This window comes from Delphinapterus leucas, chromosome 6 (assembly GCF_059928025.1).
Source record: "Delphinapterus leucas isolate spDelLeu-1000000601 "Yukka" chromosome 6, BTC_Dleu_Yukka2, whole genome shotgun sequence".
Classification (NCBI taxonomy): Eukaryota; Metazoa; Chordata; class Mammalia; order Artiodactyla; family Monodontidae; genus Delphinapterus; species Delphinapterus leucas.
The window spans coordinates 104,144,942-104,160,059 of NC_143134.1; the positions used below are offsets into that span (position 1 = coordinate 104,144,942).

The 15,118-nt window shown below is 44.3% G+C and overlaps 1 protein-coding gene across 12 annotated transcripts in view; it reads left to right on the plus strand.

The window, feature by feature from the left end:
• The window catches only part of SNX30 (sorting nexin family member 30), a 117,201-nt gene that overhangs the window by 18,983 nt on the left and 83,100 nt on the right, over nt 1-15,118 (plus strand). The window contains exons 2-3 of one of the 12 annotated variants that reach the window (XM_089913605.1): nt 14,645-14,724; nt 14,782. The exons of the other annotated variants lie outside the window; for them this stretch is intronic. Coding sequence (XP_089769731.1) covers nt 14,645-14,724; nt 14,782 — 81 coding nt within the window. The remainder of the gene's footprint in view (nt 1-14,644; nt 14,725-14,781; nt 14,783-15,118) is intronic. 12 annotated transcript variants of the gene reach the window in all.

Consider the following 15,118-nt stretch of genomic DNA (forward strand, 5'->3'; position numbering starts at 1 on the left):
CATTTTAAATAATTTTTCAGTTATTTTCTACTTAGAAATCCAAAGAATCATATATTTTGCAACTCACTGCTGCTTTTCAAAAATGTATGTTTTTTTTCATTTTATTACATTGGCCAAGACCTATGGAAATTCTTAAAATATTGAGAGCATTCTTGTTGTTGAAGGGAATATATTGAGTATTTTCTTACTAGATATGTTGGCTGTTGTTTTCTTGTCAAGAAAGTTTTTTTTATTCATAGCTTACTAATTTAAAAAAATTTAGGAATGGAATTCAGGTTTAATAAAATGCCTTCTCAGCATCTATGGAAATTATCATTTAATTAAATTAATTTCTTAATACTGAAATTACTTACATTTATACTTAGGATAAGTCCTACTTAGTCTTGGGTTCAGTTTGCTAACGTTTTATGTGGAATTTTAGTCTTTATTTTCTGTCTATTATGCTTTTTTTTTTTTTTTCCTCATTTTCTCCATTTCCTGACTCTGGTTACGTTGATCCAGGTGTGCTTTGTTCAATTTTATTTTCCTCCAATTTCTATTTCCTGTTTCTATTTGACTAATGTTTATAATTATATTTTTCTACCATAGTCAAGATTTAATTAGTATCTGTAACTTTCTCCAGAACCAGGAGAGACCTTGGGCTTGCTTTTACTTCCCTTTCTAGGTTTTAGTGAAATTACTGAGTTTTGAGTTCCTGATTTGAAACCACTCTCACAATCCAGATACAGAACATCACCTACAAAAGTTTTCATGCACTTTTGTAGTCCATACTTTCCTCCACTGTTGGCCTAGGCAATCACTAATCTACTTTCTGTCACTATGTTAGTTTGCATTTTCTAGAATTTTGTATAATTGGAATCATAAAATCTGTATTCTTTGTGTCTAGTTTCTTTCACCCAACACTTTTATTGTTGCTATATCCATAGTTCTTTTTTAAAAAAATTGAATATATTCATTCATTAATTGAATGAATATATCACTATTTGTTTGTCTGTTCACTCATTAACGAACATGTAGGTTGTTCCCAGCTTTGGGCTATTACAAATTAAGCTACTGCACTGAACAAAGGAGAGTAAACTAAACTTAAAGCAAGCAGAAGGAAGGAACTAAAGATTAGAGTGGAAATTAATGGAATAGAGGATAGAAAAACAGTAGAGAAAATTAATAGGACCAAAATTTCGTTCTTTGAAAAAATCAAAATTGACAGACCTTTAGCTGAATCGACCAAGAAAAGAGGATTCGAATTACTAAAATCAGAAATGAAAGAGCAGACATTACTGACCTTACAGAAATAATGAAGGGTTATAAAGGAGTACTGCAAACAATTCTGTCAGTAAATTGTATGACTTAGATGGAATGGACAAATTCTTAGACACAAATAAAGCTGCTGTGAACATTCATGTACATGTCTTTAGTTGACATGTTTTCATTTCTCTTGGGTAAATACCTAATAGTGGAGTTGCAGTATACGAGAGTTCTAGTAGCTCCATATCTTTGCCAAGACTTGGTATTGTTTGATCAATTCTAGTGGATGTGTAGTAGTATCTCATTGTGGTTTTAATTTTCTTTTACATGGTTACTAATGATGTTGAACCTATATTCGCATGCTAATTGCCCATTTGTATATCTTTTGTGAAGTATCTTCAAATCTTTTGCCTATTTTTATTGGGTTGTTTTTCTTACTGAGATATATACATATCTATCTATATATTGAATGTAATATCTATACTGAATTACTTAAATATTCTTCAGTAAGGTGAAAAAATCACTTTATTTAGGTATGATTGACATACAAAAAGCTGTATATGTTTAATGTATACAACTTGATGAGTTTGGAGATAAGTATACATCTGTTGAAACCATCACCACAGTCTGTGCCATAAACATCTCCATCACGTCCGAAAGTTTCCTCCTACCTTCTTTATATTATTATTACTAATATCGTTACAATTTGTGATAAGATGTACCCTCTTAGCAAAACTTAAAGTACTGTATACGATACAGTATTGTTAACTATGGGCCCTGTGCTATATACATTAGATCTCTAGGACTTACTCATTTTGCATAGTTTAAACTTTGTACCCTTTGACTAATACCCCCGCCCCCAAACCATCTTCCCTTTCCCCACCCCCTGGCAATCACCTTTGTACGCTTTGCTTCTATGAAATGGACTATTTTAGATTCTTCAGATAAGTGGAATCATGCAGTATTTGTCCTTTTGTGACTGGCTTATTTCACTTCGCATAATGTCCTCCACGTTCATCCATGTTTTTGCAAACGGCAGAATTTTCTATTTTAAGGCCGAATAACATTCCACTGTATGTATATACCACATATATCCTTATTAAGAGTTTTTGATATATTCTGGATACAAGTGCTCATCAGATATATGTATTGTATTTTCTCCCATTCTGTGGCTTGTCTTTTTTACTTAAATTTTTGAGTGTGTGTGTGTGCGCGCGCATGAGAGAGAGAGAGAGAGAGATTGAAAATTTTTGGGTGTTTGGTGTGGCCAGTGCATTCACATGGCACAAAATTCAGAAGATACAAAATTTTATCTGGTGAAAAGTCTCCCGTTTGCCCAGGCCCCATCATTTCCCTTCCTCTGGCAGCAGGTTTCCCTCCCCAGAAGCAACCAGTGTTACCAGTTTCTGGAGAAACTTTCTAGAGGTAGATGTTATGCATAAATGTGAAAGTGCGTACATGTAATTCTTTTAAAAGTCAAATGTCAGCATACCGTACACAGAGTCTTGTACCTTGCTGTACACAGTCATAGATCTTGGAGATCATCCCATATGGTACATAAAGCTCTTCCTCCCTCTCCCCTCCCTTTCCCTCCACTCCCTTCCTTTTTTTTTAATGACCCTCTAGTATTCCTTTGTTTCTGTTAGTTCAGTGCCTACAGTCCCAGATGAGAAGCCTGTGCCAGTGATTCTTTTTCTTCTGTACCCAATCTTCCACATATCCCTAGAGTTTTCTTCTTAAATCGAGAAATTTACCAGCCTGCTTGTATTTAGATATATATTTTTCTTAGGTATTTCTGCTTTAAACCCTTTCAATTTTACCACTTTGTCTACATCCTTTTTTATTCTTTTTTTTTTTTTTTTTTTTTTTTTGCGGAACGTGGGCCTCTCACTGTCGTGGCCTCTCCCGCCGCGGAGGACAGGCTCCGGACGCGCAGGCTCTGCGGCCATGGCTCACGGGCCCAGCCGCTCTGCGGCACGTGGGGATCCTCCCAGACCGGGGCACGAACCTATGTCGCCTGCATTGGCAGGCGGACTCTCAACCACTGTGCCACCAGGGAAGCCCGCTTTTTTATTTTTTAGGAGAAAGGACTTGTGGATATTTGGATTTTAATCTCTCCTTTTTGGGGTCTTCACTTTTTCTGGGCTCATCTTATCAGGTTATGTTTTCATTCTTTATGTTGAGGGAATTCCTTGATTTGATCTTCTGAATGATGGATTTATTTTTAATTTCATTCCATTCCACTATTTCTACTTTTCTATTTAATTTAAATTTAATCTCACTTATGTTTGTTTTAGCAATCATGTTTTTGGACCTGCTTTCAGATTGTGATGTCCAAGATGGTGATCCTGGCTTAGGGCAGGAGCTGACCACCTTCAGACGGGAGTGCACTGACCTTCTGGTCTGCACAAGTGGGCTGCTGCTTCTGCCCTCTTGGGGAGACACATGCTGTTGCCCACCCCCAAGTAATGAGACTTGCTCTTGGGCCTCCTCTGGGGCATGTATTTGCGTGGCCATGCGTACCTGTGTTTGCATGTAAACATGTACATATGTGCGCGTAAGCAGCTCACAGACTCTGCAGTCAGCCTTTGCCTGGCTGCAGTGGTTAGGGTTGGAATGGGATGCGGTAAGAAGAGAATGGAGAGTAGATCCTTGGAATTGCTCTTGGGCAGGCTTCCTGTGTGTGTGCTTGGCTGATAACAGGCCAATAGGCTGGGTGGACCCTTCTTAATTGAGGAAGTGGGGAAAGAGTTGCCCTGCAGTTGGAGAACTTCACAGCTGATCCCAAAATACCCTTCCTCTTTTCCTTCTTCAAGCTGCACTAGAAACTCAGCATTCCACAACCCTTTCCTCACCCTACCCGCCAGCTCAGTGAGTGCCTGCTTCTGTTCTCAGTCACTCACTTCTGAATTGGGGGTTTTTTGTCAGACCCTTCCCGTGTCCAGCATTTCCCACTGTGGCCCAATTAGGTTTTGGTTTCTCAACTCTGGCTAAATTTGATTTTTTCTGTAAATTTGATCCTGTCACATCTCTTCCAGGAATTCTGCAAAAAAAAAAAAAAAATTTTTTTTTTTGACTGATGACATCCATCCCCATTTTCCGGATTTTAAAAACAGATTATCATTTAAAAAAAAAAAATATATATATACACACACTTATTTATTTGGCTGCGCCGGGTCTTAGTTGTGGCACTCAGGATCTTCATTGTCACATGTGGGATCTTTAGTGGCGACACGCGGGATCTTTAATGTGGCCTGTAGAATCTAGTTTCCTGACCAGGGATCGAACCCGGGCCCCCTGCATTGGGAACACGGAGTCTTAGCCACTGGACCACCAGGGAAGTCCCTAAAAATAGATTTTTTCTTAATTTTATATTTCCTTTGTTATTGAGTTTGGAGGAACATGAGAGTCAAGCCCAGGGCTCAGCCCATCCCCACCGTGGACGTAGTGCATTTCATTGTTTTTCACTGGCAGGGATGTAACGGCCTCTTCCACCCGTCTCTTTGTTCCCCTTCCACATAATTTGGATCAGAGCAGCAGCTATTAAATTGAGTGCTGTGTGCCGTACTTCATGTCAGAGCTGATTGAATTGTCCTTTCGCTTTGTACCCGCTGTGTACCAGGTGGACGTTGTTTTGGTTATGCACCGCTGCTTAACAAACGACCCCAAAATGAAGCAGGTTAAAATACACATTTATTCTTGTCGCTTGTGGCTGTATGAGTTGCCTGGCCTCAGCTGTATGGTTCTTGCTTGGAGTCTCTCACGTGGTCTCTGAAGGCTCAACTGCGCTGGGGGCCTAAGGTGACTTGTGGCTGGCAGTTGACTCGAGTGACATCTCCATGTGGCTTGGGCTGCTCAAGGCAGGCTGGATGGGCTCCTGGAGGATGCATCCCAAGAATGCGCATCCCAAGAGACAGGAAGTGGAAGCTACTGGGCCATGTGAGGGCTGAGCCCAGAAAAGGCACCACATCAGTTCTGCCGTATTCTTTTTTTTTTTTTTTCTGTACGCGGGCCTCTCGCTGTTGTGGCCTCTCCCGTTGCGGAGTACAGGCTCCGGACGCGCAGGCTCAGCGGCCAAGGCTCACGGGCCCAGCCGCTCCGCGGCATGTGGGATCTTCCCGGACCGGGGCACGAACCCACGTCCCCTGCATCGGCAGGCGGACTCTCAACCACCGCGCCACCAGGGAAGCCCTGCCATATTCTTTTGTTCAAAGCATTCATAGGGCCTCCCCGGATTCAAAAGGGGGGACTGATAGACTCCATCTCCTGATGGCGGAAGTGGCCAGGGCACATTGCAGATAAACATGTGGGTCGGGAGATACCGTAATGGCCATCCTTTAAAATATATGAACTGACACAGATGCCATGCTGCAGATACAACGATAACCGATCCCAGGACCACAGATCCTCAGACCTTACGGGGCAGAGGCAGGTACATAAACAGGCAGTAACAGCGCAAATGATGAGCGTTTTGAGAGGACCGGGCACGGGGGCATGATGGGAGCAGGGTGGGGGATATCTAACCCAGACTGGGCAAGTGCTGGCATGGATGGGAGGTCAGTGGAGAAAGAAGGCATCTCAGCGGGGATATCTTTGGAGCTGAGTCTTGGAGCACAAGGGGACATTAGCTAGGTGAACAAGGAAGGAGGAGGCATCCCAGGGCGAGGAAGCATCCCTCTCTGAGCTGTGGTAGGGTGTGTGAGAGCTCATGGCACTCTGGGGGAATTGCTGGCAGACTGAGGATTGGCAAGTAATTGGGTGCTGCTGGCACATGTGATGGGAGGTGAAACTGTAGCAAAAGTAGGTATGTTCTACCTTCAGATTCTGTGCACCCTTGGCCTGGCCTATGAGCCCTCAGTTGGTTCTGTATCCAAAGTATATTAGGGGTGATGGCTGGGCCGCTGAGGAGGATGGGGGAAGAGCAAGCCTCCACTTTGGGGATCCTCCCTTGGATTCTCTCCATTCTTCATCCTTCAGTTCCCCTTGTTCCTTACACTGTGCTTCCCTTCTCAATCTGTAGCTTAAGTGAGCATGTAGATAAGGATCCTGTTTGCGGTTGAAGGATAAGGGCAGACATGGGAAGAGGAGGATGGGAGCTGGAGCACCTAGGTGCTTGGCTGAGCATTTTATTTTATTTTATTGGCCGTGAGGCATGTGGGAGATCTTAGTTCCCCGACCAGGGATTGAACCCACACCCCCTGCATTGGAAGCACAGAGTCTTATGCTTCCAATAAGTGGACTGCCAGGGAAGTCCCTTGGCTGAGCATTTTAGATTCTCTCTCATTTGACGCTCTCCAAGACAGGCAAATAATAAAAATATTATCTCTGTTTTAAGGCTGGGCTCTCTCAGCTTGTTAGGAGTGGACATGGGACAGGGTTACTTGTCACTGTACCCCCAGTGCCTTCAGACATGCTTATCTCCAGCCTGTGTGTCCAAGATGCTGATCCTGGCTTAGGGCAGGAGCTGGCCACCTTTAGACGGGAGTGCACTGACCTGGTCTGCACCTGGGGGCTGCTGCTTCTCCCTTCTTGGGGAGGCACATGCTGTCGTCCCCAGGCAGTGTGACTTGTACTTGTGCCACCTGGGGTGTGTGTGTGTGTATAAACATGTGCACCTGTGCACAGGCAGGCAGACTTGGGTGAGGGGGCAAGTCCAATCATAACCCCAAACTCCTTTGGTTAGAAAGAGAAGGTTCTGAAAAGAGTTCTGGAGAGCAATTGGACAGCCATATGAATGGACTTATTTGAATTGTACACTTAAAGATGACTAAGACAGTAAGTTTTATGTTATGTGTATTTTACCACAGTCAAGAAAAAAAGAGCAAATGTGGTAATACCCGTTTGGCACAGCCTAAGAAAATCATTCTAGAGTCCTGAAAACACTTGACGTGTGGGCTTGCTGATGGCAGCTGGAAGGAGGTGAGATCTCCAAGCCTTTCACGTGTACTTTTGGAAACTTGTCTTTGCACCAGAACCCAAGAAGAATGGGTTTCCTGTCTTTTTTACGTGGACTCCTCCCTTGGTGAGTAACACCATCGCGCATAGAATCAAACATGTTCCTTACACTGAGTTTGAGCACAGCATTTGGCTGGCTGCTGTTTGTGTCCTTTGCTTCTTTGGGTGATTTTGAGGACTGTTTGTTTTCCTGGGGCTTGAATTTCATAGGAAGATGAAATTCACTGGGTATAAATATTACCATCTGCCATTAGTCCCAACTGACAGAGGACAAGGACTTGGTCATTGAAGACAAATACTTGCGGGTCATGTCTCCTGCCTCTTTGTTCTTGGCAGAGGCATTGATGGCACCTAGGCGTGGTTGAAGATGGAGGAGGGGACACCAGTTCTATCACCAACATTTTCTCGAAGCTGATAAAGGTAGTTCAGCCAGTCACAGAGTCCCCGAACCATAGTGTTGTCCCACAGTCTCTCTTCTTGTTTACAGAGTCCTTCCTTGCTGTTCTGGCTCTGAACAGAGCTTTGAAAAAGCCATTTTATTTTGTTGTTGTCCTAAAATTTTTTTAGTGTGATGTAGTAGAAACTGTGTGGCTTTAGAACCAGAGGTAATCTGTTTAATCTTTACCAGTTTGATAGGAGAAATGATATCTTGTTTTCATTTTCATTTTGTTGTTTGCTATTGAAGTTGAACAATTGTTATTATTTTTATTGAAGTATAGTTGATTTACAGTGTTGTCTTAGTTTCAGGTTTACAGCAAAGTGATTCAGTCATAAATGTATATATATATTATATATATAATATATATATCCTTTTTCAGATTCTTTTCCCTTATAGGTTATTACACAATATTGAGTATAGTTCCGTGTGCTATGCAATAGGTCTTTGTTATCTATTTTTTTAAATTTATTTTATTTTTTTTGCTGTGGCTTGTGGTATCCTAGTTCCCCAACCAGGGATCGAACCTGGGCCCACAGCAGTGAAAGTGCCGAATCCTAACCACTGGATCTCCAGGGAATTCCTCTGTTATCTATTTTAGATAAAGTAGTGTGTATATGTTATTTATTTATTTATTTATTTATGGCTGTGTTGGGTCTTCATTGCTGAGCGTGGGCTTTCTCTAGTTGCAGCGAGCAGAGGCTACTCTTTGTTGTGGTGCGTGGGCTTCTCATTGCAGTGGCTTCTTTTGTTGCTGAGCACAGGCTCTAGGTGCGTGGACTTCAGTAGTTGTGGCACTTGGGCTCAGTAGTTATGGTGGCAGGCTTAGTTGCTCTGCAGAATATGGGATCTTCCTGGACCAGGGCTCGAACCCGTGTCGCCTGCATTGGCAGGTGGATTCTTAACCATTGTGCCACCAGGGGAGTCCCTCCCCTCCCTTTTGGACTTCCCTCCCATTTAGGTTACCACAGTGCATAAGGTAGAGTTCCCTGTGCTATACAATATGTTCCCATCAGTTGTCTATTTTTTACATAGTATGTCTTTAATGCTGATTTTCAAAATCCTTAATACGTTGAAGCAAACAACCTATGGTCATAGATGTTCAAATCCTTTTCCCGGTTTGCTGTTTATCTTTTCACATTTATTGTTTCTTGACATAGAGAAAAATTTGTTAAATATGTTACTCTTCCTTTATGGATTCTGCTTTTGGTTTTTTAAATTTATTTTATTTATTTTACTTTTGGCTGCGTTGGGTCTTCGTTGCTGTGTGCGGCTTTCTCTAGCTGCAGCGAGTGGGGGCTACTCTTGGTTGCAGTGCGCGGGCTTCTCATTGCGGTGGCTTCTCTTGTTGCTGAGCACGGGCACTAGGCGCGCGGGCTTCAGTAGTTGTGGCACGTGGGCTCAGTAGTTGTGGCTTGCAGGCTGCAGAGCTCAGGCTGAGTAGTTGTGGCACGCAGGCTTAGTGGCTCCGCGGCACGTGGGATCTTCCCAGACCAGGGCTTGAACCCTTGTCCCCTGAATTGGCAGGTAGATTCTTAACCACTGCACCACCAGGGAAGCCCCCATTATTAACTTTTTATTTTGAAATAATTATAGATTCACAGGGAGTTACCAAAGATGTGTATAGGAAGGTCCCAGGTGCTCTTTATCCAGTTTCCTCCAATGATAACATCTTGCATAACAATACCAGCAAATTGACATTGGTACAGTCGACAGAACTCATGCAGATTTCACCCATTTTACAAGCACGCATTTGTGAGTGCGTGCATGTGTGTAGTTTATTCTGTGCAGTTCTATCAGGTGTGTAGATTTCTGTAACCAGCACCACCACAGTCAACATACAGACAGTTCCACCACAGCAAGGCTCCTTCCTGCTGCCCTTTTATAGCCATGCCCACCCCATCCTCCATCCCCAACCCATGACACCTTCAGTTCTAAGAGTTTTTTTTTTTTTTTTTGCAGTACCTGGGCCTCTCACTGTTGTGACCTCTCCCGTTGCGGAGCACAGGCTCTGGACCTGCAGGCTCAGCGGCCAAGGCTCACGGGCCTAGCCACTCTGCGGCATGTGGGATCTTCCTGGACCGGGGCATGAACCCGTGTCCCCTGCATCGGCAGGCGGACTCTCAACCACTGTGCCACCAGGGAAGCCCCTAAGAGTTTTTTAATGGCATTTTTAAATGACTGGAAAAAAGAAAGATGTTTATTTCATGCCATGTGAAAATTAGTGAAATTCAGACTTCTGTGTCCATAACAGTTATGTCCATAATTCAGACATAACTGTGTCCATTCCATAATGTTATTGGAATGTAGCCACACCCATTTGTCCATTTACTGTATGAGGCTGCTTCTGCACCACAACAGCAGACAGGAGTTGTTGCAACGGAGACTGTGACCTGAAAAGCCAGAAATATTTACTCTCTGGTCCTTTAAAGCTTGCCAACCCCTGATATAAATCATCATCTAGTTTTCTTTTTTAATCTTGCATTTCTTTCTTTTTTTTTTTAAATCGAGGTATAGTTGATGTAGTGCATTTATTTCTTTACATGACCTGATATTTATTTTTGCATTTGGCATTAGAAAAGGATATAACTTAATTGTTCCCTAACTGGTTAACCAAATTCTCCATCAGCATTTATTGACTAATCTCTTCCCTCCTCACTATTTGAAGTTCCATAGTTATCATATACTAAATCTGTCCCATCAGTTTAGGGAATGACAGGGTGAATCATGGAGCTATGTGGGCAGGATATATATTACCCAGGAGTTCTCTGGGGATGAGAAGCCCTCACCCCCTGCATTAACACTGAGTGTTCAAGCCAGATGTGCCCGTGCACCATGGTGTCTAACCACTCAGGTTTATTTCCATGTGCAGACACTGTGGTGGGGTCTAGCTTTATTTTTCTGGAGTCCATGGGGGATTGCTGATGGCCAAATGGAGCTGTTTGTTAATGGTTTCCGGTCCTTTATGTTGGATCCTCTCTGGAGCTGGCTGGCTCTTAAAAATCCTTTGAGAGGCAAGGTGACTTGGTTTATTTCTCTGGCACTGGTGGATCAGGAATTTAATTGTTTGAAGGGACACATGTGAAGGACTGCTCACCAGCAGGCCCTACTGCAGATGCAAAGGTGAATGTGGTGGCAGTGGGTACGGGGTCTCTTGTCGGGTAGGTGCTTGTTCCACGAAGTCTCTTGCGACCAGGGGGCAGGTGGTGGCCAGCCACCAGCCTCTGCTCTGGCCTCTTGGGGCTGGGCTCCGGTTGTGCCTCTGCTTGTTACTGGCTGAGTGACCTTGGGCCCGTCCTGTAACCTCCCTGGACCTGCTCTCCTAGTAGGAACACGGATAATAAAGCCCACCCTCCACCCCCACCCCCATCCCTACCCTTGTGTTATTTGAAGGGTTAAGAATACTGTGTAAAGCTTTCACAGTGCTCAGAAGATAGTATGAACGTACAATATTTAATTTCTTTATTTTCCCTTGACTTAGAGGTGTGGTGTGTAGATCGCTGTGAAAAAGTATGGATTTTTGTCTCCAAGTCCTGTCATCTTTCTCAGCCCCAAGAGTTTGCTTTCTGTTTTGGAATTTTGTTGTGTCGTGAGTCACTTCAGAGCCCAGGCTCCCAGAGCGCTCAGCTGGCCACCTTCTGCTGTCTGCCAAAGGTGGGTTCAGGCGACAGAGATCCCGCTGGCCAGGTGTTGGAGCCAGGCGGCGCTAACAGCCTGTGAGCTGTTTGTTCATCTGGCCTTAAGTGGATGGCGGTGCGAGATTCCCCACGTGAGTTCCTGCCGTGAGCGTGCTGGCTGTGACAGTGGAAAAGTGACTTGAGTCAGGTATCCCTGAAGCAGGTGATGGAAGGTGAGTGGGAGGAGTCTCCTCTGGGAGGCAGCTCCCCCCTGGGTAAGAATGTCAAGTGCCTGGTGACCTTGGTGGACCTTGGTGTAAGCCTTTGCTGAGCACGGTCATTTTGGCAGGACTCGCCCTCTTGTCCTAAGGATGGGCTTTGTGGATTTAACCACAGCACAAACGGCAGTTGAACTTGTGTTTACTCGATTTTGCTAGAACTGCAGGAATTTCTAATCCTCTGTAATTTACCTGTGTTTGAAACATGATCACCCTGGTGTGGCCAGACTCTTTTTTTCTGCTGAGGAGACATTCATCAGAGTCTCCCAGGGCACCCGACCTTATTGTTGACGACACTTCTCACCTGTCCTTTCCTCTCCGTGGCATCTACCACCTGGCTCAGGTACCATTCGGGGGCGGGGGGAGGTGTGCCTGGACAATTACAAGAGCTCCCTAAATGAGCCCTCTCTTTTCTCCTATTTCTTCCCCTTTCTATCTGATCTGTGTGTTTTTTCTGAAGTCTTTTTGAAAAAGTTACGTACGAGTGCCACTTTTCTGCTTAAAAGCTTAGCCACGGCCTATGGGGTGCGCCTCAAATTCTTAAGCCTGTTATTTAAGATCCCTCAGAGTCTGGAGCTCATTGGACCTCCAGGCCTTGCTTCCAGACACCGCCCCTGGGCGGCTCATGTTCTGTCCACAGTGATGGTCCCCAGCTGTGCCCTCCGCACCTCACCCTGTGGCAGTTCTGCTGAGGCCGCGCTCCACGCCAGGAGCACCTTTTCCCTGCCGAGTGGCTAGTCGCTGTGTACAGGGGCTTTCACAGACATTCTCCATACTCTCCGTGAGGCCTGGCCACCTGGATCGGGTGACCTTGCCATTTTCCAGTGAGCATTGGTGAATTTAAGTGGTTTTCTTACTGCCGCATAGCTGGTGGGAGAGCTGGAATGTGAGGCCAGGCCTTGTGCGGTCAGGCTGCCTCTCTGGAGCCGTCCTCGGAGGGCAGAGTTACTCTTGGCTGCTCTGGACTCCAGCACAGCAATTTTTCCTTATTCACGTATTTATCTCATTACATCACGTTGCTGTTTGTCCTGGGTCTGTGCCACACCCCGTACTCCACCCCAAAACTTGTTTCCTCAAATAAATCCCTTATCAGCTTGCTTTCCCGTGCATCTGGAATAGTACCTGGTACTCAGTGGGAACTCGATAAATGTTTGTTTGGATGAATACATGGATGAGTAGCTTTTTCTTTCCATATCCTCTAATTTGTGGTTTGAGGGAGGATAGTACCCTGGTAATTAGGCTACTTAAAACTCCCGTGTGTTGGAAAACATCTCTTTTGGTCTATAGAAGAAATAGAAAGTGATAATTATTTTGTCCCATTCCCTCTGCCATCTCACAGAGATTCCTTGGAGAAAGATGCTGAAAACATATTTAATTATATATATTGTAGGAATGTAATCTTTTAGCGAAATTTTGTCAAACAAGCTAGACCTAGGAGTGGCTTTGAGGAAAGCTGACCCTCCTTTAATCTATCAGCCTCCACCCACCCCATGATAACAACCTGAACTGAAAAATATTAGTCATCTTCGCTTTGGACAGTTGACGTTTCTCTCTGTCATACGTAAAGTGTAAATGAAAGCATCTTGAGAAATCCTTGCTGTTTATTGATCTCTTGTGTATTGGCTTCAAGACAAGCCTCCCCGCCTCCCCATGGGGATGGATACCTGCACCACCATGTGGGAGCTGCCTCCTTTCTGACTTTGTTTTATCCTCATGGTTTATAGGAAAATAAGGTTGCAGTTTTTTCCCTCATTCATTCCTTGACTTCCTTTATCTGTTTCTGCCCCCTTGCCATTTGTACCCTCCTTCCACTGACCCTTATTCACAGGGCTCGTTTCTGCCTCTGAGCTCAGAATGCCCACATGAGGGGGCCACACCGACCAGTGTGAAGTGTAGGGCCCTTTTCTTGCATGTCCGTCCTTCCTGCCTTTTTCCCACTTTTCTTGTCTGGTTACTTAGTTGTGAAACTCCTTTAAGCTGTTTTGGTTTAGAATGTCCTATTCCCGCTTTTTCTTTCACTCCTTATTGTTTAGACTATGATCAGACTCTTGGTTGTTGAGTTCCTTCTTCTTTCCCGATAAATCTATTCACCGTGGAAATAAAAAGAAATCCCCTATGTCCAGTCTGAATCATGTCAGTAGGAATGTGGGAATTAGAGCTGGAGCAGCCAGGTAGCCAGGTGAATCTCAAGCCTGGAAATCCATCTGCACTTTTGGGGGGAGGTGGGCATGCTTCAGGCTTCTAAAAAGGATGCCATGGGGGCACCCGTGTCTCAGGCTTCGAAGAGTTTCACAGAAAATCATCTCTTTTAGCTCCTAGCTCTTTTAGCTCCTGAATCAACACAACAGTGTTTAATGCCACAAGACCAGTATTGAGAGAATCCTTTTAGGTGAACACTTGTTTCAAGCTACTGTGACCTATTTGAGTATAGTCAAATGTTTCCTAACAAATTCTCATCTCAGGTTAGTTTCAGGTTTGGGTTGAGGGTTTAAGGACTTCCCTACCCCTAATGGTAGGGTCTGAGCATCACAAATCATTGAACGTCACAAATCATTGAACGTGAGAGTACTCTGCTGAGGGGCAATTTGAACTTGGAGAGCTCGTGGAAGTTCACATATACTTCTGCTTCCTTTTTTGAGAGACACAGTTTAGAATCAGGAGTGCTTAACTTTTTTCCCCCGTAGGTATTTTTGGGACTCTAAAAATGATAGGTTCTCTCCAAAGGAAAATTCAGATTCACGAGTGCACGTGCAGAACCTTGCACATAATTTTTGGCATGAGGTGTCTTTGGATTCTAGAGAAAGAGTCCCTATTATAGAGGAATGGTGAGCTTCAGGTAGTTTTTGTCTTGCTCAGTGCTCAAGGCTTTTTAAAGCACAGCTGAGTGGTGTGGCTGTAAGCGTGGACTTAACAGTAACCACTTCACATGAATTGGTAGTAGAGTCCTGCCCCGGTCTGTTGCTCACTTGCATGGTTTTTGCCCTTGAAAAGGTTTGGCCTGAGGTGATGATTAATCAAGTATTTGATCACCTAGTACATATTCAGCTCTGTATAGTGTATTGTTCCATCTAGGTCCCTGTTGTGAAAATGCGCTTTCCTTTAACTTCCCATAGGCATCTGACTTGTTTCTTCAGGCACTGAGGGCATTCCACATATGCAGTGCTGTGTCAGATGGTAGCACAAAAACATGTCAGTTAGGACCAGCTTTGAAAGGTGAACAAATGGTACAGTTAAGGAGTGTTGTATGAAGGGTGGGAAAGAACTAACGTATATTAAGGGATTAAGTAGCACATTATTTGTGTTTTCTTTAATCCTTACACCCTCCATGTCATAGATGGAGAAACTGGGTCTCAGAGAGATTGAGTACCTTACTCCAGGCCTCTGAGGAGCAAAGCCAGAATTCAAGCCCAGTCATGTGGACTCTAAGCCCAGAGATCTATCTATCTATCTATCTTCTTCCCTCCCTCCCTCCCTCCCTCCCTCCCTCCCTCCCTCCCTCCCTCCCTCCCTCCCTCCCTCCCTCTCTCCCTCCCTCCCTCTCTCCCTCTCTCCCTCTCTCCCTCTCTCCCTCTCTCCCTCTCTCCCTC